The sequence below is a fragment of the Chrysemys picta genome, chromosome 15 (genome assembly GCF_011386835.1).
Source record: "Chrysemys picta bellii isolate R12L10 chromosome 15, ASM1138683v2, whole genome shotgun sequence".
In the NCBI taxonomy this organism is placed as follows: Eukaryota; Metazoa; Chordata; order Testudines; family Emydidae; genus Chrysemys; species Chrysemys picta.
In genome coordinates this window covers 22,562,209-22,586,585 of record NC_088805.1, presented here as the reverse complement: position 1 = coordinate 22,586,585, position 24,377 = coordinate 22,562,209, and the positions used below count along the sequence as shown (strand labels likewise).

The window sequence follows — 24,377 nt, the reverse complement described above, 5'->3', positions numbered from 1 at the left end:
TGAAGCTTCTTAAACATTTTGAAAACCTTGTTTACTTTACATACAACAATAGTTTAGTTATATAATATAGACTTATAGAGAGAGACCTTCTAAAAAACGTTAAAATGTATTACCAGCACGCGAAACCTTAAATTAGGGTGAGTAAATGAAGACCTGGCACACCACTTCCCAAAGACCCCTGGTCGAGCGTTTGGGACTGGGAAGTTGTCTCTAAGTGGGTCTCTTCCATGTGTACAGTCCTCTTCCTTGCTGTGTTTTGGGGGTGAATGGTCAAGCTACCTTCTCTTCGTTCATTGTTCTTTATGATGAAAAGAGAAATAATGGGAACACTTCTGATTTCTAAAGAAATGGACTGTACTCAGTTACTGCTGTAGAAAAAATGCTATGGGGATATCTGCGGGGCTAAATCTCCTCAGATCCTTCATTCTGACCCCATCCTTCGTTAGGGTATGTCTACACTTAAACCACTACAGCACCACGGATGCAGCGCTGCTGCAGCGCTTCAGTATAGACTCTCACTGCAGCAACGGGAGGGGTTCTCCTGTTGCTATAGTGAATACACCTCCCTCAGAGTCGGTAGCTAGGTCAATGGAAGAATTCTTTTGTTGGCCTAGCGCTGTCTACACCAGGGCTTAGGTCAGTATAGCTGTGTCTCTCAGGTATGGATTGGGAGGCATACGCTGTCAATTTTCAATGTAGATCAGCTCTCAGGCAAATTCCTACACTTCAACAGAAATTCGCCTTAGTAAGAGAGTAAAAGCCAAGGAAGGCCCTCGGGATTTGGACCTATAAGCAGCACTTTCTGCTGTTCATGTTCAGCATATGAAATACAGATCATGCTGAGAGCGTGACTTGAACTCCCAAAGCAAAACAATTCAGAGTTGAACCTGAAACTATTTCTCCACTAATAGGGCTGGCAATGCACCACATACAGAAGTAACAATTCCCCCTTGGGAGTGTATGTCTGTGTTACCACCAGTAATGTCAATGGAATTTATGCACATGCACAGGGGACGGTTGGATGATGCCACACACTTAGAAGCAGAAATCCTACGCCAGTATGATGCCATGATATGGTCCATAGTATGTAACTCACTATGATAGTCAGCCAGGGAGGGGCCACGGCACCCAGATGTACTGATTCAGAGCATCACCTGGGCAGCCTCTGCTGGCTCCTGTAGAGCAGAGGTTCCCCAGCTTTTTTTGCTGCACCCCCTTTCTCCATGGGGCACAAAGTGACCCAACAAGGGGAGCTGACCGCTCACATCCAAGGCGGTGGCAGGATCCAGTTGGCTCCCTCCCCGAAGAAGCCCATGGCACAGCAGCATGGAACGGACTGGGGCTGGACTCTGCACCCTCTATTCCCCCTGCCCAGAGCCACTCGCTCCCATGGGCTCAGGAGGGTTTAAATTACATGAGGCTGCAGCTGGCCAGGTGTCCGGACCAGGGCAGGGCAGCAGCAGGGAGTCCCCGGCAGTCAGGGAGGGAAAGAGGTGAAGAGCAGCACCTAGGATGGGCAAGACTGGGTTGTCCCAACCCTCACCGAGTACTGGAGGGGACACTGTTCACTCTCCCTGCTGCCTGCCCTGCCTGAACAGCCCTTAGCTCCACCTTGCACCTCCTGTTAGCCTCCCCTGCCCTGGCTGTGCACCACACAATTTAAAAAGCAGTGCAGTAGAGTTTACATCTGCCAGTCCCCCTCCCCTCGCACACAAGGCACAGGCAGCATTGCCAGCTGCCCTCCCACAGCAGTGAATTCACATTCCAGCACAGCTGTCTCTGTGGGCGTAGGGGTGTGCATAATACACCCCCCGCAGGAGGGTTGGGGGGGGGGGAAATCAAGCCCAGTGTTTTTAGAAGTGACCAAAGAGTCCAAGCTAGCTTTTATTTTACTCTTTACAAGCCACCAAAATGATTTAAAGCTGCATTTCTTACAACACAATTCATGCCTGGGCTGAGGATATTTTTGTGCAAAGTTATAAACCAATGCACTTTCAAAACAGTTGAGTTACAATCCCATTAGCTCCCTACCGGGCACCGCTATTATCCTGCATGTCTCCTTATACATAAACCGCCTGAACGAGGGGGGGAGACAGAATCGACTCCAGTTACTTTGCTGAAATCTTATCACAACAGGCAGCCAATCAAGTCATAGAACAGTACATGCCATTGGACTGAAATTTCACTCACCATGAGCCACATGTAGTTCATCTCTCCTCTGAACTGCAGCTAAGGCAGGCAAGCCTCTGAAAGTCTGAGTAGATGAGGAGTTCTCTCCTTGCAAATGGCTCCTTCCAGTAGGTAGATGAACGAAGGAAAGCAACTGCATTGCAGTGCAGGTGGATTGTTGTCATTGTCTTTATTAGTGGTGTTCCTCACTGGGAAGGTGTTTGAATTCTTTCAGATATTGTTGGTGATGATCTCCGGATCGTGCCGCTGCTCACGTCACACATACCATCAATTCTGTGACCGTCCTTACAAACCATTTTGTGTTACATCATTTCAGCTTCATTTCTGAAACATTCCTTGGTCTCCTTCAGTTGCTGGAGCAAGTTTGATAACGTTGCTCAAACGTTGGTAATCAAACACAGCATGGAATAACACAAACAACTACCCTTGGCTTTTTAAAGTCTGTCACATTTTTTAGCTTTAAACATTCAAGTTGTGTCTGTGGACAGGGCCCCAGACGGGAGTCAGGAGAGTTGAGTTCTACTCCCTGTACTTCTGCTGTCTAGCTGCGTGATCTTGGAAAACAGTTAGCATCTCTGTGCTTCAATTTTCCCAATGGGAATAAAGATACTGACCCACCTTTGTAAAGTGCTTTCAGATCTACAGCTGAAAAGCACCACAGAAACATTATTAACAGTAAACAAAGAAAATGGCACGAAAATCGGTAGCTATTCACATTTCTATAGGTAGATCAATTAGAAACCCAGGGAGGTTATTCTGAACAGGCTCTGAACATGCAGCATATGGGACCACAGTACTTACAGGTTCAATGATGATGATAAACTTGGCTGTCTCTAATTTATGATCTGGCAGGGGTATCTTCCTGAAACACCCCAGTCTCTAGACACAGGAGTGGACAATGCCGTAGTAGCTGAACAGGAATGAACTAGAAATGCCCTAAAAGGATTTTTCCATCTCTAATTTCTAGGCTTCTATAAAATGAAACATTGTCTACTACATTTTAATAGTGTGGGCCCTTAGACCTCAATTAGCAGGACCACTAAGGTGAGCAAGTGTTACTTCATGTAAGAGTTGCAGAATCAGGTCTTAGGGCTAGAAAAACGTTGATGGACAAGACCCCTGTAATTCTAATATCACAAGAATTTTTCAAATACTAAGAGCTTTGTACCAATCTGAACCAGAGCTGTAGGTGCAGAAAACAGTTGAAATGTTATTATCCATTTTTTAAAAATGATGATCTCTTTATTATCAGTTAGTATTTACTTCTCCTCCAATCCCTCACAGAAGTCATGGCACAAATAACTGCAGGATTATGCAATTTGGCATATGCCAATTATGCTAATTTACCACCCTTGGCAGTGAAGTATTTTTAGTACCATAAAGAAATCTCATTAGAAAAGTGATTATCACACTGAGACGCCAAGGTTTAGGAGCTTTGCTGCAAGCCACTCAGCTCTTGTTTGTTACTTAAGATGTGCAAAATGCATTTTCTTAATACATGTCTGATTTTCATTTTCTAAAATCACAAATCAGTTAAACCCATTAAGTTCAATGGAATCAGCCCAACTTTAGATCATTATTAATAGAAACCTCCTGACTTTTCAGTAGGTTGAGACTGAGAAATATGTGACGGTACACACAGTGTTCTAACAACAAGGGCAAACTACAGCCTTGCTGCAACTGAATCTACACAGGCAGCTCCAAATGCAAGAACATGGTCTATACTAGTAATTAATTACACAACAATGGGAAGCAATGCTTTACATTACTATTTTTGTGCATGAGGATGATTCAGAACTTAGACAGTGAAGGAGTTTTATTTGGACTAGTCTTGGTGCACCTGGTATTTCTAGAGCAATTGTAATTGCAAAGTTAAGGGACAGGAAAAAAAATATCAAACCTGCTGGCAATGTAGAAAATTCCACAAAGGCTTCCTTTTTTTCCCGTTGCTCCAGAGGAAGCTGCCAGGGCATCTGATGGGGCTTTGCCATGACCTTCACCTTGTAGGCCATGTTGGGCTTCAAATTAAAAAACTGGTACTTGTAGCTAACAGACTTGACAATGTCGAACTCTTCTTCATTCAGAAAGATCACATGACTGTAATTACTATTGGTAGGAAGCCAGGACAGCTCAGCGGAAATCTGGGTTATGTTGTCCACCTTAAGATGAGAGGGTGCTACAATTACATCCTTCCCAACTAACAAAGTGCATAGTAGCTCATCTGAGTTACCCCTACTCGTAATGCTCTGAATTGATATTCGGTATGTGCAAGTAGCAATGTTAAGTTTTTCTATAAGAGCTTTAGTTCTGCTTCCAAAGGACACATTCATCCGTATTTCTTTGTCAACCAGGACATTGTAGCTGTTAATGGTTCCCCATCCAGGTGGCACTACTGGTGGCTCCCAGCCCACAATAACACTTTTGGCTAGTTGTTTAATAAGGGTGATTTTTCTAGGATAAGGCACAATGTCTTCTCCAATTTCATCAATGTTCATATCAAGAGTTCCCGTGCCATTGTTGATTACACTGGACTCTATGTGACTCGGCGGATTGAGCTCCAATAGACTATCTCCTTCCAAAGCATGACCCGAATGGTTGATAAAATTCTGATCCTGCTCGCTGCCTACGGTGCTTGACAAACGGGACTCATTATCTTGAACAAAATCCACAAAGTTTGAAGGGACCAGTCCTCTTTGTCCATCTAGAAGTTCACCTGGTGAGAAAGAACAACCCAAATATCATTAACAAAAGAACACTCCTCTCACACTACCAGCCAAGCTGTCTTCTAGATGACTCTCTCCTCTGGTAGTGTTGGGTTGAAGAAGTACATTAAATAATATGAAATACTGTAGATCAGTTTTATTAGGTGAAGATGAATTAAATCAAACTTATGCTATTGATTAAAATCCTGTTTAAAGCAGGGCCGCCCAGACGGGGGGGCAAGTGGGGCAATTTGCCCCAGGCCCTGCAGGGGCCCCCACAAGAGTTTTTCGGGGCCCCTGAAGCGGGGTCCTTCATTCGCTCTGGGGGCCCTGGAGCTTCTTCCGCTCCAAGTCTTCGGCGGCAGTTCGGCGGCGAGGGGTCCTTCCGCCCCGGGACCCACTGCCAAAGCGCCAGGTGTTTGGTGGCGGGGGGCCTCCGCCGCCGAAGACCCCAGGTCCCCTGAATCCTCTGGGCAGCCCTGGCTTAAAGGTATAAGCAGCCATATTTTGCATTGCAGGTCACTGTAAGGGGTTGCAAGACACTGATAGGTCCCTGGTGAACATACCTAGTTGGTATGGCTACTTCCACTTTTTCATGTTCTCTGTATGTATATATATATATCTTATTATTATATGTTCATTCTATGAATCTGATGAAGTGGGCTGTAGCCCATGAAAGCTTATGCTCAAATAAATTTGTTAGTCTCTAAGGTGCCACAAGTACTCCTGTTCTTTTAACGGGTTAACTGCAGCTCAGATGTCCTCCGTCCCTGACAGAGAGGTTCAGAAAAAGTGCCTTAAGAGGCTGATTGGGAAAGTCTGATTTCTCAGACAGGGATCAAAGGACTAGGTTGAACTCCAAAGGTGGGGCGTTTTCTGTTCATGCTTTTTTTACTTTCTGCTTTTGCTCGCTTACTTTGCTCTGTTGCTACAGACATTATTCTTTAAGAAAAAGACCTCAGTGCTTGTAACTGTTTTGTTCTGCTGAGTTACTGATCCAGCTGACAGATCCAAGTGGTTATAAAACACAGTAGAATACTGTTAATATCCATTCCCCAAATACAATCAGTCTGGAATCTGCACACTAAAGCAGGTAGCCTCTCCCCACCTTCCATCAAAGGTTCAATAGCAGTTTCCTTCATATTACAAAGACCCCATTACTGTTACACAATTAAACCACGTGCTAATCACTTTCATTGAAGTCCAAGAGAATCTCAGGCATACAACACAACCCAGGATTCAAGCAACACGAACAGGATTGTTTGATCTCTCATATTGTGAAGTTGCTTTGAATGTATTATTATTATGTCTTTCAGTAGCACTGAGAGACCTCAGCTGAGATCAGGGCCACGTGGCTCTAGGCATTGTAGAATTACACAATAAGAAACGATCCTTGTCCAAAAGAGCTAAAAGTCCAAATAGACAAGACAGACAAAGGCTGTATCATCATCCCTATTTTAGAGGTGAGTAAGTAAGGCACCAAGAGACTAAGTGACATACCCTGAGTCACCCAGGGAGTCTGTGGCAGAGCCAGAAATTGAACCTATGTCTCCTGAATCCCAGTCCAGTGCCTTGACCACAAGGATTCATTTCAATGGGGACACCTGATTGCATGTGTCGTCATATTTGTATACGAGCATGTCTCAGCAATTACTAATTGGATTTTATTAGTGAAATACTGCATATTGGTGGGTCTTTCTGAGTTCAAAATATGTATTAGCAAAAGTCTATAGTTTTCATTTAGGCCACCAAATAAACTGTTTTGTCACTAGCTAATATTGAGTTATTTGAGGTACAAATAAAGTTGATACATTTAGACAATGAAATTACTTATCAACTGGTTTATCATTGTTAATCTTCATGAAACACCTGCCCAGCCTTAAATGTAGGTATTAGCGAAGCAAGTTAAAAAGTGGGTCAACGTGTGTTGTCTCGTACATACCTTGCCATGGGAAGCAAAAATAAAAGAAATCAAGTCCCCAGTTCTGCAGGACACTTAATCATGTATGTAATTTTCCTCATATGCAGTCCCACTGTAGTCAATGAGTATGTCTACATTGCAATGTAAGCCGAGGGTTCAAACTAAGGCTCAAGCCAAGCCTAACCTCCCTTCTGTCTACACACAAATCACACTAACCCAGGGCTCAAACCCTGGATCCCATGGGGGTGGTGGGTCTGAACCCGAGCCAAGCCAGGACTCAGAGTTCAAACCCTATTGCTTTGCGGTGTAGACGCAGCCCCACTGTTCTCGTGCTCTCAGAGTCCAACGAAAGTATCCCACAATCCTACGAGCTGACTTTCTTTGTCCTCTGGACAGTCAAGTTGGTGGAAAAGTCAAGTTTTCCCACACTGCACCACAAACAAAGGGTTAGAGCAGCCACATTTTGGGAGGGCACTAGGAAGTCTGGGATGTGGGTTGTTGGACTCGGGCCTGCATCATACAGTGTAGATGTTGGAGCCCCAGGATGGGACCAAGTGCTCAACCATTTCTAACTGGAGTTACAAATAAGTGTAGATGCTCAAACTGTAGGTTAACAAACCCAGAGTCTGCTAACTTGAGTTCTACTAAACCTGGAATTACAGTGTAGACATACCCAACGAGGCTACTTATCTGAAGCAAGTTATGCATGCACTGCACTGCTCTGTGAGACTGGGTCACAAGAACCTTTATCGTATTGCTTAAGTTGTCAATTCAGAAAAGCCATTGAGTGCTAATGATGTTTGATATCTGACACACTGCTCAAGACTACATCAGCTTAAATGAAGAGCAGCCACCTGTGGAAAAGATAAGATATGATGTTGATGTCGCAGGGAGCAACTTCAGAATGAAAGTGAATGAAAAGTAAACAGTATTCACGGAGTCGTTAATCTACTTGTAATAAACCACTACTTGCCACCTCGTTCCAATATTACTTTGTATCAGTGTCTAGCCAGAGGAAATTCTACATAGATTAGAGGAATCAAATATTCACAGCTTGAGGAGAGTCGAGGATCTTTGAGGCAAAAACTGAAATCTCATTAAGCTTTCTTGTCAGCACAAATCTTGCCAAATGGGAAATGGTGATGGTTCAGGGAATCTCATAAATTAGTGGAAGGAGCTGCTTTGCTGGTGCGTAAATTCTCTTAATTAAAGGGATGATGATAGGGGGACTTTATCAATTGATTTTGGTCATAGATAACTCGGTATGGGAGTTAAATTGTTTCAAATCAACAAACTAATAAGAAGACATAAATAAACAAAACCTTCATAGAAGCCATCTTCATCCATGTCTCCATACACATAGAGGTATTTTCCTGCTGTAAGGGGGAGCTCTGCTTCTGGATTTTCATTTGGTCCATCAAATGGGTTGTAACTGCAATGAAGCACAGATGGAAACTTCATTCAGGCAATGAGTGTATTTAGTGAGTTACAACCCACACACCACTGACTAATAATTGTACAGCAGAATGTAGTTCTAAAGGCTGCACATGAGAGTAGCTTTAGAGTCCCATCTTCTTGCTTCACCTTTTGAAACACATATTTTAGCAGGGAGCCTAGGGGAGTGGAGTCACTTTTATATTACATTATTATTGTTGTCATTTATTATTTGTATTACTATAGCACCGAGGAGCCTTGGCCATGGAGCAGGACCCCACTGTGCTAGGAATACACAGAACAAAAAGAGGGCCCCTATCCCATAGGGCTTACATAAGAATGGCCACACTGGGTCAGACCAATGGTCCATCTTAGCCAGTGTCCTGTCTTCTGACAGTGGCCAACACCAGATGCTTCAGAAGTAATGAACAGAACAGGGCAATTATCGAGTGATCCATCCCCAGTCGTCCAGTCTCAGCATCTGGCAGTCAGAGGCTAAGGACACCCAGAGCAATGGGGATCCATTGATGGACCCATCCACCATGAACTTATCTAACTTATCTAACTCTTTTTTGAACCCAGTTATACTTTTGGCCTTCACAACATCTGGCAATGAGTTCCACAGGTTGACTGTGTGTTGTGTGTAGAAGTACTTCCTTTTGTTTATGTTAAACCTGCTGCCTATTAATTTCATCAGGTGATCCCTGGTTCTTGTGTTATGTGAAGGGGAAAATAACATTTCCTTATTCACTTTCTCCACAGCACTCATGATTTTATAGACCTCTATTATATTTCCCCTTAGTCTCTTTTCTAAGATGAATAGTCCCAGTTTTTTTAATCTCTCCTCCTATGGAAGCTGTTCCAGACCCCTAATCTGTACTTTTTCTAATTTTAATATATCTTTTTTGAGATGGGCCGACCAGACCTGCACACAGTATTAAAGCTGTGGGCATAGCATGGATTTATATAGTGGCATTATGATATTTATTCTCTTATCTATTGCTTTCCCAATGGTTCCTAACATTCTGTCCAGCTTGTATGACTGCTGTTGCACACTGAGCAGATGTTTTCAGAGAACTCTCCACAATCTCTTTCTTGAGCAGTAACAGCTAATTTAGACCCCATCATTTTGTACGTATAGTTGGGATTATGTTTTCCAATTTGCATTACTCTGCATTTATCAACACTGAATTTCATCTTCCAGTATGTTGCCCAGTCACCCAGTTTTGTGAGATCCTTTCGTAATTCTTCGCAGTCTGCTTTGGACTTAACTACCTTGAGTAGTACCTTTTGTACCATCTGTAAACTTTGCCTCCTCACTGTTTATCTTTTTCCAAATAATTTACCTAACCAACCCTTTTAGGCTCCTTTGAATATCCCAGCCTATGTCTTTACTGAATTTTAAAACAACTACACAAAACCTTATATGGGTCTTTTCCTAAATCATCTCTATTAGGATCTGCTAATTTTCATGAATTACTCTTCTCCATAAAGCAATCAATTATAGCAAAGTCAGACTCACATTCAGAGAAAAGCTTTTAGAAGGCATAAAGCATTTATCAGATATTTGCACTAGATTATGAATTGGCAAGTCCTGCTGAATAATGAATGGATAATCATGCTTGTAATAATTCCTTGAAATTCTTGTGCTCTTAGTAGGCCAGCAAACAGTTCATACCTTTGCATCCATCAGAACTTCAGGATTAAGGGAACATTAAGGGTCCAATACAAAGCCTACTGAAGTCAACAGATATCGTTCAAATGGGGCTTTGCATCAGGCCTCAAACCCCACCCCCCAGGATGCACCTGTGTGCATAAATAAAATGATAAAAATCATTTCCCTGTCCCCCCCCCTTTCCAGTCCTGCTCTGCTTTTGCAGCAGGAGGAGCTGAACTCAATCCTTGACGATACCATGAATTTCTGTGTTTAGCACTATCACTACCAACTCCAAAATAGCCATCCATTTGTTAGGGTAACGTTATTGCTCATGGAGAAAACAAGATGGTGCTACAAAACAAAGCGTTTTAGAAGGGGAGCTATACACTGTAGCTGCCCTTTCAGGGGGAGAAAGGGATAGCTCAGTGGTTTGAGCATTGGCCTGCTAAACCCAGGGTTGTGAGTTCAATCCTTGAGGGGGCCACTTGGGGATCAGGGCAAAATCAGTACTTGGTCCTGCTAGGGGGCTGGACTTGATGACTTTCAAGGTCCCTTCAAGTTCTAGGAGATGGGATATCTCCATTAATTATTATTATTAGCAGCAGAGCACAGCATAAGTTCATGTTCAAATGGGGAACATAACCAGCATGTTGGAGAAAAGGATTTTACAACCCCCTCCCTCCATGTTGCAGAGTATGACAACAAAAGGGAAACAGAAAGCTTCTTGTCCACTGTTTCAAGTGCTGCCTTCCCATAAACAGCTTATTAACATTCATGGCAGCCTGATGGTGGAATGATTGCCCAGACAGTCTTAAGGGAACAAGGTAAAAACGAAAATCTGTTTAAAACAAATTCAAGCAATAAAACCAGAGTGACAGCCTATATGCTGAAGGCTGTAGCCACAGCAACACAGTTATCCTTAGCCTGCAAAAGCTCAGTGTGTGTGTGTGTGTGTTCTCTTCAAAGCAGCAATTGCTCTCTGACATAACCCAAGAGTCAGTCCGAACAAGCTGCTTTGGTGTGCACGTGTCTGTCTCTGTCTGTTTTGCACATACACACATAGTTACTTTTAGGGTTACCATATTTGAACATTCAAAGAAGAGGACACTCCACAGGCCCCGCCCACAGTCCACCCCCGCTCTGCCCCCAGTCCCGCCCCCTCCCCGCTTGGCCCTGCCATTGCACCCCTCCTAACCCCCTGGACTGCCGCTGGCTTGCTGTGTCCCTCCTCAGTCCCCCACCCACCGCTTGCCTCCTCCCACCTGCCACTCACTTCCTCACTCCCCTGCCAGAAACCCCCATGCCCGCCCCGAGAAACCCCGCCTGTCACTGGCTCACCGCTTGCCTCCTCACCCCCGCCCACCCGCCCGCCTGCCACTGGCTCCCTCGCCTCTGGCCTCTTCACCCCCGCTCGCCGCCAGCTTCCTCACCCTTCCCGCCCGCCTCCTGACCCTCCTCCCTCACTGCTGGCTCCCTTGCTGCTCGCCTCTTCACCACCCCCCCACCCCCCCACCCGGCGCTGGCTCGCCGCTCACCCTTTCACCCTCCCCACCCACCACTTACCTCCTCGCCCACCCGCCCGCAGGCCAGCCACTGGCTCCCTCGCCGCTTGCCTCCTCACCTTCCTGCCCGCTGCTGGCTCTCTCACTGCTCGCATCTTCACCGCCCCCCGCCGCTCGCCCTCTTCACCCTCCTCACCCGCCCGCCCGCCAATGGCTCCCTCGCCGCTCGCCTCTTCACCTCCCCACCTGCCACTTGCCTCCTCACCCGCCCGCCTGCCAGCCAACCAGCCACTGTCTCCCTCGCCGCTCGCCTCTTCGCCCTCCCCACCTGCCACTTGCCTCCTCACCCGCCCGCCAGCCAACCAGCCACTGCCTCCCTCGCCGCTCGCTTCTTCACCACCACCCACCTACTCACCCCCCCGCCACCTGCTGCTGGCTCACCGCTCACCTCTTCACCCCACCCCGCTCGCCTACTCACCCCTCCTGCCGCAGGTCCCTCAGCTGCTAGGATCAGGGGCAGCCGAGGGGTCTCTATGTGCTGCGCCTGCCACAAGCGCGAGCTCCATGGCTCCCATTGGCCGGGAAAAGCACCAATTGGAGCTGCCGGAGTCATGGAGCAGGGCTTGCAGGCATCGGCAGCGCATAGAGAACCCTCAGCCCCCACACCTTGACCTGACCTGACGAGCCAGAGGGACCTCCTGGGGGGCGAGGTGAGGAGTCCCGGTGATGCTTACCTGGGGAGGCTCCCAGGAAGCATCCAGCAGGTCCCTCTGGCTCCTAGGGTCGGGTTCGGGGGGAGGCATTTGTTGTAAATGCCACCAAAAAAGGGGGGGTGGGGTGGCGTGGGGGAGGACAACATCTCCCAGTGCCAGAGAGGCAGCACAGTGTTGTGGTTAGAGCAGAGGAACTGGGAATCAGGAGACCTAGAACCTGATCATGGTTCTGACACCTCCTCACTGTGTGACTTTAGGCAGGCCCAGAATCCCTTTGGCCCTCACTTTCCTTATATGTATAAATGTGGGTGATGATACTTGCCTACCTCATCAGAGAGGGATTGAAAGGACGCTTCCATCAATGCATGTGAAGTGCTTTCCTGATCCACAGATGGAAGGTGCGGAAGTCCAGCACATGGCCTATGCATCTCTTAAATCCCACTGCCCTTTTTAGTGGACCTCTGCACAGGGGTGAATTTCAACTCCTATGTGGAGTATTCTTATTATTATACAACTTTTTGTGCCTGTTAGTTGCTTCTCATTGATGATGTTTTTATTATAGATCAAATATTATTCTAGTTGCATTAAATGATGCACTCCAGCTTATTTACAATGCACAGAGACTATTTCAAGGCAATTAAACACACCCGTGTACTTAAATGAAGCAAAACTTAATAACTTAACAGCTGCGAAAGTATAATCAGGGTATCTTCCCATGCAATTTCAGTCAGCAAGTAAACTCGTGTCTGTAGTTTGCTACAAGCACATCAACATGTCTTCATTTCAAGAGCCAGGAGTCAGTGTGGTGCCCATGGAAATGTGCCTTTTTTTTTGCCTATGCCATTTTCCTGTGAGCAAAGCTCAATTAATGTTTATATTGCATTGGCAATGTTGGCTACAAAATAAGGGGGATTTGCCGGGGCGGGGAAGGGGAGAGAGGAAATCTTGTACATTTAAATTGGCTCACAAACCCATCAGAGTAGCACCATAGATGGTCAGAAAATACAATTTTCTGGTTTGTTCCTTTTCCTTTTTTAAAAAAAATATTGTCCACGATGAAAGTAAATGTTCTGGAGATGTTGATCATGCCATGTTAGGCTTGCTCCGATGTTAAAAGCCAATGAAAAATGCATTCTTTTAAATCTAGCATAAATGGAAAGTGCACTGTTGCCTACAATAACAAGTTTGGGTGTGTTTGTTTTTTAAAGCCTACAAAGAAAGCAATCTTCATCTGTTCTTTTTCTACCAGCTCTTCAAGTGTGACTGCAGCCACTTAAAGTTGATATATAAGGCATTTAATTAATCAATTAATAATCTTTTAGTTTCATGCTGGTTTGTTTAGGAACTTTCTTCAGTTGGGTGAGCTTTAGAGTACTTGTTGCGGAAATAAAATCATGTTCCTCTAGAGAAAGTGAGTTTAATTTGAGCTCAGCATGGGCTCAGCCTTCCTCTTGGCTCTGCACTGTCACCTAAACTCTGCAGTGCACTGAATATTACACTGCAATGGAACTGAGCCTGGCATGAATCTTCCTCTTTGTTAGTCAGGTTAATTCTGGGGAAATTTAGACTTAAATTTAGTATTAAAACACTTTGCTTACTGAGATTTGCAGTATCAGGGAGTGGCACGCCCGATGGCATTCTGCACCCAAAAATTTAAAATTTTGCACACAATATTTTAAAATTCTGCAAATTTTATTTGTCAATAAATAAATGTGGAGGCTCCAGGGGGGAGCACAGGCCGCTGACTGCACAGAGGTAGGAGATCACCCTGCATCCTCCACCCCGAACATGGACTCGGCAGTAAAGTGGCACCTGACTCTGACACAGTGCAAGGCCCAGGGCTATCCCAGAAACACCCTGGGGCCCTGCCCCTCCATGCCAATCACACCAGATTTAGGCAGACAGGCTCAGCCCAGCAGGATCCAAGTATGGAGGGACTTAGTGTAGGGAGAACCAGATGTGGGGTGACAGGGTAATGTGTGGGGCAATCTGGGTGCGGGCGGCTTGATGGGGGGTCCAGGTGCGAGGGAGATCTGGATGAACAGGGGCTCATTGGGGGGTGGTTCTGGGTGCAGACACCATGAGATCCTGCAGGGGGGTCTAGGGGGAGGTGGTGGGGCTCAGCGGGGGGTTCAAGTGCTGACTCGGTGGGGTGCAGGTTGGGGTGCTTGCTTGGTGGAGAATGTGGGTGTGGGGGGCTACTCAGGGTGGTCCAGGTACAGGTGGGGTGCGGCTTGTTGGGATGGGGGTTCGAGTGTGGGGGGCGGTCTGGGTGCAGGGTGGGATCCAGATGCAGAGGGTGAGGCTTGTCGGGATATGGATTCAGGGGTGTCAGTGTGGGGGGTTCTGGGTGCAGGGGGTGAGATTTGGTGGGGCAATCTGAGTATGAGGTGGATCTGGATGCCAGGAGGTTGGGTGGATGGGGGAGCAGCTCCCCGTATAGTGACCCCCTCCCCCCATGGCAGAGGAAGCGGGGGAGGGAGGGGTGCGGCGCTTCCTGCAGCCAGACAGGTTTTTGGGGGTGGGTCTGAGCCAGCCCTGGCCGGCAGGCCCACTGATGGGGGGGCAAAGGGAGCAGTTGCCCAGGGGCCTGGCTGATTTTAAAAGGGCCCGGGGGCCCTCGGCCACCACCGCTTCCACGGTAGCAGCAGCCAGGACCCCTGGGGCCTTTTAAATCACCCCGGCAAGCCGCAGGGCTTCTAGGCATGCGCGACCGCTCTGGCCCCCGTGGGCCAGCGCAGTCAGTCCCGGAAGTGATGCATTTGTCCTTCCGCCCTGGGCCCTGCCCCCCAGGGATGGCCCTGGCCCTGGAATTGCTGTCCACAGGTCTGCTGGCTGCTCCTTGCAGGGGAAGAGTAACTTGCTTCCTTCCCAACCCAGCCAGGACTAGTAGGTGAGCCTGGCACAGGGTAGGAGCCACAGGCCAGGGCGTCCTCCTTCCCAGTGATTTACCACTCCACTGGCTGCTCCGAGTGCCTGAAACAAGGCACCCATGTTGCTGGGGAGTGGTGCATGACCACTCTTGTGGCTTCCCTTTGCTTCCCTGTCAGAAAGTCACTTTTCTTTGGGGAAGCAAAGAAATCTGCAGAGGAGATGAATTCTGCGCACACACAGAATTCCCCCAGGAGTAACTGAGTGCCAGCGGGCTCAATACACCCAGATCAGTCAGCAGACAAGCCACACTTTCACAAGAGCTCCCTTGCCATCTAAAGAGCCTGTGTGCAGGTGCACTGATTCCAGGCGTACACTCTGATTTGCAGTCACTGCTCCTCTCAGGAAGGAAGGAAGCTGGCGCAGAGAAAGCACTTCTAAAAGATTAGGCTTGTGTCTCTATTGAAAACCTTTCTGTAATGGTCAGACACAGAGCCCGAATTAATGTAGAATATTATCATTTACATTCCGAGACTACCCTTTGCTGATTTACAGCTTTTTATACACTGAGAAAGACACTGATTAGCAGGATCCCTTCTGACAAATGTTGTTTGCTCTTCCCTGACCTCCTTTGCCGAGGCCAGCTGGCCAGAGAATGACCTGGGTGCAAACCCTGCCCTCATCTGTCTGTACGCATGTACAACCCAAAAGGCATGAAAAAAGCGGCATGGTTCCATTGTGCAAGAGGGTGGGGGTAGGATGTGGAAAGCCTGCACAAGAAAGCCTGCACTCTCTGTGAACCACACAGCTGTGCTTTGTATTTGCATAGGGGAGCTCCATCCACTGTAATCATGAAGTTGTTTGGGGATGAATATGGGAGGGGCCTTTGCGGATGCAAATTTAGCAGCCAAACCTATTTGCATGGAGGTGGGGCACAGTATTTGCCCAGGCTGTGGAAGTAGGGTGTGGTTAGGATTCCGTCCATTTCCCTGAACCCAACTGTGAATCGCCCCTTTACTTAGAGTTGTGTATGAACAGGACTGGGGTCTGGGCATTAATTACATCTGCAAAAAAAAAAAAAAAAAAAAAAAAGTGAAAAAAACCACAATTTTGGAATTATATTTTTTCCCCCAGCTGCTATGTTACCTATAACGGGCGATGCAAAGATGGACTTTCCCAGAATATCTTTGCTTTGAGGTATTGGAATTCCGTTCATTATCCATCTGTAAAGAAATAAAGACAATAGGATTTATACTGTTGCACCCATTGTTAACCTGATGGGATATATAAACTAGTCTGAGTACACCTCTACCCCGATATAACGCTGTCCTCGGGAGCCAAAAAATCTTATAGGTGAAACCGCGTTATATTGAACTTGCTTTGAACTGCTGGAGTGCGCAGCCCCGCCCCCCCCGGAGCACTGCTTTACCGCATTATATCAGAATTCGTGTTATATCGGGTTGCGTTATATCGGGGTAGAGGTATACGTGCCACACATACAAAACACTTCAGATGACATGAAACAGAGTCGGATATAGGTTTTCAGCAATTCATTTTTATTTAGAAATATGTATACTAATAATGAATAGTAATTTATCCAAAGTGTGCTGTTTTATTTTAATTAAAACTTCAGCAAGTTAGCCCCAGGATGACTTATGGTAAATGATTCACCTAGCGTTGTGTACAGCATTAGCTGCCATTAAAATGTCAACATTTACACAGTTAGCTCATAATGATACCCTATAGTTAGAATAGGAAATAACTGTGGTACCTTAGATACCATTGACTTGTAACTGTAGGGAAACATTGATTTTTTTTAAATTGTGACCAGTATTAGCTGAAGAATCACACCAAATAAAACTCTCCCAAACCAGTCCCCATCTGCTGAATTCCATTCACTCTACTAACCCAGCGGAAAAACATATTAGCTCTGAATTCACCATGATGCTTAATGCAGCACAATATAGCAAAGCCATAATTTTGACTCCACCATGAATTAATGAGTAGAAAGCCTAGTGATTAAATTGTATTGCTGAGTCCACATAAACAGGTCCCATGTATTTTGGATCTGCATCAGATACATTCTTGAAATTCAGTGTACTGAAATAATAAAAACTCGGTCTCTCCTGCTTGATGCTGGGCCGAGTTCGTAAAGGAGGGATACATTTCTCACTGTCCTCCGTTCTACGATTTGCTAGACACCTCTAGGAGAACTGAGATAGCAACTTCTCCTTAAAATAGAAGTACCATGTTAGGCTGTGGAGTCAAGCAGGGAAGCTTTCATAGGGCAGGATGGGAACTCTATAATCCAGGAGATGGGCAGGCACCAGACTGTGATTCGGAGTCACACTCTAGTTCAGGGGTCGGCAATCTTTCAGAAGTGGTGTGCTGAGTCTTCATTTATTCACTCTAATTTAAGGTTTCGCATGCCAGTAAGACATTTAAACGTTTTTAGAAGGTCTCTTTCTACAAGGCTATACTATATAACTAAACTATTGTTGTATGTAAAGTAAATGAGGTTTTTAAAATGTTTAAGAAGCTTCATTTAAAATTAAATTAAAATGCCGAGCTCCCCGGACCGGTGGCCAGGATCCGGGCAGTGTGAGCGCCACTGAAAATCAGCTTGCATGCTGCCTTCGGCACGCGTGCCATAGGTTGCCTACCCCTGCTCTACTTCCTGCTGCCCCCAAGTTCCAGTTATAAAGCAATGTGCTCCAGCAAAAAGGCTGGTGCAAGTAACTGGGCTGCTCTCTTGGTGGGCACAACCAAGACTCTGGACACTCCCCATGCTTGCCTGCCTACTCGTCACCCACCATATGGGAATGGGAGTAGCCGTTGGCACTGGTGATGTGCATAGCCTGTATAGTGGTGTATGGAGGCTCCTTGTGACCCCTGACTCCCTGCATAGATGTGTGCAGCTGGGCTCACAACGGAGCCCATAATGATTACACTAGGAGCAGAGCCAATATTCTTACTAACAATCCTGGAAGTTGTGGGGATGTCTTTGTGGAATGGACTGTGCTCCCTTTTGATGTCAGAAATTACAACAGCAAGTAACACTCTCAGATTTTATATTTCAAAGGCTGATTTCCTGAAGGTGTAATTTATCTACTTTTCTCCTTGGATACTGGATATGGTACCTTGGTCTGTAACTAAATTTCCGTGTGTATGTGAGAGGTACGTAGGCACCACAGAATTACACTCAGCAAGGCAAATAATGAGCAATTCAGGTAAAAACTGCTTGACATTCTCAGTGAGAGACAACTGAAAAATAATAGAAGAAGGGGATTACATTTGACATGCACTTGTTCTGTTCTGTTCTGTGCTGTTAGTTCTGCTTCCTTAAATTTGGTTGCTATGCTGCCTTTTTTGGCTTCACTGCTCTTGATGCAGTCTATTCACGAAGCAGTGGATGCTCACACCTCCCAGTAATGGTATTAAGAGTTTATCTGTATGTGTTTCTTGGTCAACAGACCCCGAGATGTGGCTATTGAGTAGTATATTAGTAGAAGCTAGTAGGAATCTAATTCTTTTGTAGAATATCCTGTATTACACTTTGATTTTTAGTGATGTCCACAAGCATTTTGATGCACTCAACTTCCTGGGGTTCGGCAGCAATCCCTATGTTATAGCCACAGCATCTGAACACAATTTCAGGCTATTTACTTCTAAAATGTTTGACAGAGGGAAAAATCAGGACTGTATCCAATAAAATATCATTCCAACCCTCGTTGTTTTCTAGTTCTGTTTGCCCTCATGGAACAGTCTTACAGAAATTAATGGATTTTTTTTATAGATTTTTTTAAAAAAAGCATCCCATATATGTTTTTAATAGATAATGAGATCCCACTGATAGAATTCTATAGCCTGATTAAGGAAACCTATAGATAGGACCTTAATCTCTATTAAATATGATTGGGATTTAAGAGCATTTTTATAGAACCCTATAACATTTCTACAAGAGGCGTTTGGGTTTCATCCTTATTCAAGTCTATAGGAGTTTTGTATGTGGGTGTTGAGACTGTGCACATGATGAGATGAAGGAAAAGGAGTCATAATCAAGTACACTGAAGAACTTGAATGGTGTTTCAGTGGCTTTCCTCCTGCTAGCCCTGAGATGTGCAAAGATTAGCAATAATAAAATATTGTGAATATCTCTGCTGAATTTTTCCAAAACTGCAAATAAATGCAGATATGTTAGGAAGCTGAATGGCTGAGGGGATTCTCCAGTTTACAGGTTCAAATTCAGCTAAGAATGGTACCCTAGAAACTGGTCCAGGTGGCGATATCATTCCAGTTACTAATGAGTGGATTTCCACATCATGAAAACCAAGCAAAGAACAGCTCAAAGAGAATGATCCACTTCTCACACCTAGAAGTTGCCTTTCTAGAACAGAGCTGAGGCACATTGGCAGGGCATCGGGTGGAATAGTGCTCTTACAGATGCATTATCTGTCCTGTGAATAGAGGATTTATGTCAATCTAGCACACTAATGGGCACAAAAAAGACTGACAAAAATGTGACACATTTCACAAGGACTAAATAAACAACAAGAATGCAAGACAGTCAGGTTGCCTAGGTGGGATTTTCAACCCCCCCATGTGATTTAGATGCACAATAATCCCATTATTTATGCTTCCAAATCACTTGAGTGCTTTGGAAAATCCCAGCCTTTGACTCTTTGGAAGTGCAGTTAAACACTGAGGTGTAGCACACCTGTCCCAGTGAAGGAGGAAGGCTCTGGCCGATCAAACACATTCCCAATGTCACCAACTTAAAAAGACTCACGTCTGAATCAAATCTGCATCTTGGGCTGCCGGATCTTGACCTGGACAGAAAAGTAGGTTTGACGGACAACTGTTCTGGTTTGTCACCAGATATCTGCAGGGGTCGTATAAACTCCGAAATCACACAACGACTTCCAGAGGGGCTTTCGTTACCTACCCGTAAATAAAAAAACAATAATTGGTACAAAGTGGCAACCTGGTTAGCAGCCACGGCAGAGGCATCACATGCTGAATGGGTCACAGGGTGTGAACAACCATCTGACCCCTATTAATGGCCCCTCTAGAGAGGGGCTGACAAAGGGTAGCATAGAGCAAGCATCCATTGCCACTTCCCATTCTGTACCTGTTCAGTGGATTAAAAGTCCCAAAAAACTTCTAATGGACAATTATAGGGAATGTGAAGACATTTTAATTTCAAGATCAGAGCTAAGGAGCAAATAAACATGAATCAGCTCCCAATTTTTACCAACCAGTTGGAAAAGAGAAAAGGTTACTATATGAGATGACTATGTGTTCTAGTAGTTTCCCACACATGCTAAGATTATTTTTCATGTTGGCATGAAAAAACACACAAGCCTGCTTGTAAATACCGTCTATTTATTGGCAATAATAATATTTAGCTTAGCACTTGCATTAAAAAGTTTTAACTAATTAATGCTCAATACCCTGTAGGGAGATAGGTACGCACTACTGGTCCTAATCCTCATTTACAATAAGGCACTTTTACGTCACTGTGGATGTGCAAAGGGCCTTAACCTAAGGGTATGTTGTCACTACCCGCCGGATCGATCTATCGTGGATCGATTTATCGCATCTCGTCTAGACCAGGGCCGGCTCTAGGCACCAGCATTCCAAGCATGTGCTTGGGGCGGCCCTTTTCAAGGGGCGGCACTCCGGCTTTTTTGTGTGTGCTTGGGGCAGCAAAAAACCTGGAGCCGGCCCTGGTCTAGACGCGATCAGTCGATCCCCGAACACGCTCCCCGTCGACTCTGGAACTCCACCAGAGCGAGAGGCGGAAGCGGAGTCGACGGGGGAGTTGCGGCCGTCGATCCGGCGCCGTGAGGACCCAAGGTAAATCGATCTAAGAAACGTTGACTTCAGCTACGTTATTCTTGTAGCTGAAGTTGCGTATCTTAGATCGATCCCCCCTAGTGTAGACCAGCCCTAAGTGAAAATATATACCCAATTTAAGATCTTTTCACTGCCAGAGAACAGCAAGTCCTACCATCTCCATTCTACAGATCAGGTAACAATGTCGGGTAAGTGTCTTGCCCAGTGCTAGATGGTATATCAGTGGCAGAGTAGAATTAGAATTGGGGTTTCTTGTTCCACAGCCCATATTCTAAGTCACAAACACAATCCCTAAACTTTCTAAAAAATGCAGGAGACACATTAAGGAAAAAAGGAGAAAATTCTGGAGACACTTTGAACATTTTTTTCTGATTATAAAAATGATGCCAATAAAAGATAAAATACACCATACCGCTAAAGGAATAAGAGACCCGATCCTGCCAGATGCTAAGCAGCCTGAACTCCTAGTGACATTAAGAGTACTTTGTATTCCCAGGATCAAGCACTACAGGCTTGTGAAATATGCTTTTAAAAAACGTGCTACCCAAGGCTGCAAGGGGGATTGGTAAACGTGGAATATAAAATGCTACCCTATGTTTTCCTTCACCAGTCATACTACTCCTCTGGAACCACAAGTAAGAAAGCAGGAAATCGCAAGCTGGGGCTAATTATATCTGAAGCAGCAGCAGCTGTAGCAAAACCACAGCAAAAAATTTGGGGCACTGCTGCCCCAATCAGATTTCTCAGCCTTCCTCTCCTCTCTTTTTAACACAACTAGTCCATGCTCTTATTTTCAAGTCCTGGTCCCGTGTGAGGTCGGCAGCTCCCCTCCAATTGCGCTAGGAGTTTGAAATGTGGTGTTTTGATCTTGAAGTGCCTGCTTCCTCCTGTTACATGCCACTAAGAATCATCCACTATACCGCAGAGGAGGCTGAGCTCCAAAAAGACATTGTCAGAGGGTTTGTTGGTATGTTCCTTGGTCCAACTTGATTCATTCTCTCTGCACCACTTTAATTTTATAGCGCAGCAGCTTAAGCACATTGACCGCAGGGAACTATTCAAGGCCATACAAAAGATTTATTGCAACCAGTCCTACTTGCAGCCATCTCCATACTGGCAAAGGGCACATTTTTTATTTTTGGAATTTCTCTCATACTTTTAATAGAATAACGATCTCCTTTCAGAAACCGGCAGCTAATTTGGCTCCTTCCGTTCACTGTTAATGTGTTTGCCACACCAGACTGTCATTCTAGAGTCTACAGATAATTGCTCCAACTGCTACAATATATTAAAAGGAAACCAGTTCTGAGGCTCATGTCTATTGGATTTTCCTCGGTTTTGTTATATCCACTGCAGTGTGAGTTCTTCCCGGGCACCAGAATGGAAAGTTTCTTCGACACCCTACCCCTTGCTGTGTTCCCCATATAGGGGACTGGCCAGAATCTGAGCCTACATTAGATCAGACAGAACAACACAAAAGCAAGATCCTGGAACACGGTTCATGTCATGGGAATTGATGGGGAACTCAGGAAGGGATGTTGGAAGAAGTACATTTTAAGGAGGTATATGAAGGAGGAGAAAGGAGCAGGAGATAACAAGGAGCAGCCCGATAGAAGGTCCAAGGCTGAGCGTGGAAGCATGAGGTAAAAGGCAAAAGGATCGGGAAAAGCATAGAGAGAGAGAGGGAGTAAACAGGGGAGGTGGGAATAAGTGCCAAGATTAAGGAGGGGGCTAAATTATGGGGGCTGTGAAAGTCAGGACATGGTGCTTGACTTTGATTCAGTGGAGAACAGAGAGATGCAAATGCAGATGAGGTGGTTGAAGCAGCAGAGGACATTAGCAGCTACAGTTTGGGCAGACTGGAGAGGTGAGAAGCAGGGAGGTAAGAGAAGAGGAAAGATCACAACAGTCAAGGCAAAAGATGATCGCGGCATGGACAAGGATTTTAGCCATGAGGGACAGGAAGGTAATGTGGGTTTTGGTAACGGAGAGGAAGAAGTGACAGGACTGAGCAAAGGGACTGAATGTGGTGGCGGGGAAGAAAAGAGAAGAATTACTACTCAATTTTAGAAAGAGGCAAATAGAAAGAAACTAAGTAACTTGCCTTGAGTTCACTTCAATATATTGGATTAGGCATGCACCTGAGAGGCAAGAGGCTGAGTTTTAATCCTACTTCTGATACTGATTTGGTGTATGACCTTGGGAAAATCACTCCTACCCCTTCTGTGTCTCATTTGCTCCACCTGTAAATGGGGACAATGATGTTTTCCTACCTAGGTAAGTGCAAAGTGGCATAGGAGGACACTTCAGCAGCAATTCCAACCATTCAAGATGGATTTGGTTTCCAAACCTGTTTTACTGCTTCCTGAAATGTCACTTCCCTCTCAATTCCCCCTTCTCATTCAGCTACATCTGCAAGATCATGTCTCCCCTCCTCTAACAAGTGCCATCAGCTGTTAACTTCCTATCCAAGAATTTGTGAAATGACAGCAGCTGCTCCTGAAGAAATCCCTCCTCCCCGTGCTCTTAGCCCTACAGGGCGTCTTCCATCTCGGACTATAATAAAAGCGATTACCTGAACCAGCTTAAATCCATCCCTCTATTTCCAAGATACTATACCAGGGGTCGGCAACCTCTGGCACGCGGCTCGCCAGGGTAAGCACTCTGGTGGGCCAGGCCAGTTTGTTTACCTGCCGCGTCCGCAGGTTTGTCCGATCTTAGCTCCCACTGGCCACGGTTCGCCGCTCCAGGCCAATGGGGACTGCGGGAAGTGGCGCGGGCCGAGGGATGTGCTGGCTGCGGCTTCCCGCTGCCCCCATTGGCCTAGAGCGGCGAACTGCAGCCAGTAGGAGCCGCGATCAGCCGAACCTGCGGACGTGGCAGGTAAACAAACTGGGTCGGCCCGCCAGGGTGCTTACCCTGGCGAGCCGTATGCCAGAGGTTGCTGACCCCTGTACTATACCATACTAGGTAAAAAGGTGAGAACGAACTATGGGCTAGCTACAGTGTAGATTGTTAGTTGTTAGCTACTGGGACTTTGCACAATGGAAACCATTCTTTTTGTTGTTGTTGCTGTTTAAGGCGATGATTACTTATTTTTAAATAAAGTGTCTCAATTTGTCCAAATTCCAACAACCATGTAGAGCTGTTTTATGTTTTTTTTACTTCAGCAGAGATTTTATAAAAAGCCACCGTAAGTGCAAACGACTTCACTAATAACAATCAACATCTTAGCAAAAAGGCAAATTGAAACTCGTATATGAAACATGTTGTAAGCCTCTTGAAATCTCTTGCTCCTGAAGTTCTATAGAAAAAGCCAGCCCCTTTGGATTAAGTATGCTGCATCTGTAACTAAGACTAATTTTACAACCAGAATATGTTGGGATTGCAAGTTAAATTCTCTTCTCACTCTGGTGCAACGCCAGTGGTGTCACTTGGTTTGCACCACAATAAGTACCAGGAGTTTTTGGTCCAATATGGATGCTTCTCCATTTATGAACTCATTGGAGACCAGGAATACATACATCC

The 24,377-nt window shown here is 45.5% G+C and overlaps 1 protein-coding gene across 19 annotated transcripts in view; it reads right to left on the bottom strand.

Moving 5' to 3' along the window:
- RIMBP2 (RIMS binding protein 2) overlaps positions 1-24,377 on the bottom strand; it is a 359,348-nt gene that overhangs the window by 58,394 nt on the left and 276,577 nt on the right. For all 19 annotated transcript variants that reach the window (XM_024101538.3, XM_024101539.3, XM_065568590.1 and 16 more), the window contains 4 exons: positions 19,780-19,931; positions 16,137-16,213; positions 8,136-8,245; positions 4,091-4,903 (listed from right to left, as the gene is read on the bottom strand). In XM_024101538.3, coding sequence (XP_023957306.2) covers positions 4,091-4,903; positions 8,136-8,245; positions 16,137-16,213; positions 19,780-19,931 — 1,152 coding nt within the window. The remainder of the gene's footprint in view (positions 1-4,090; positions 4,904-8,135; positions 8,246-16,136; positions 16,214-19,779; positions 19,932-24,377) is intronic.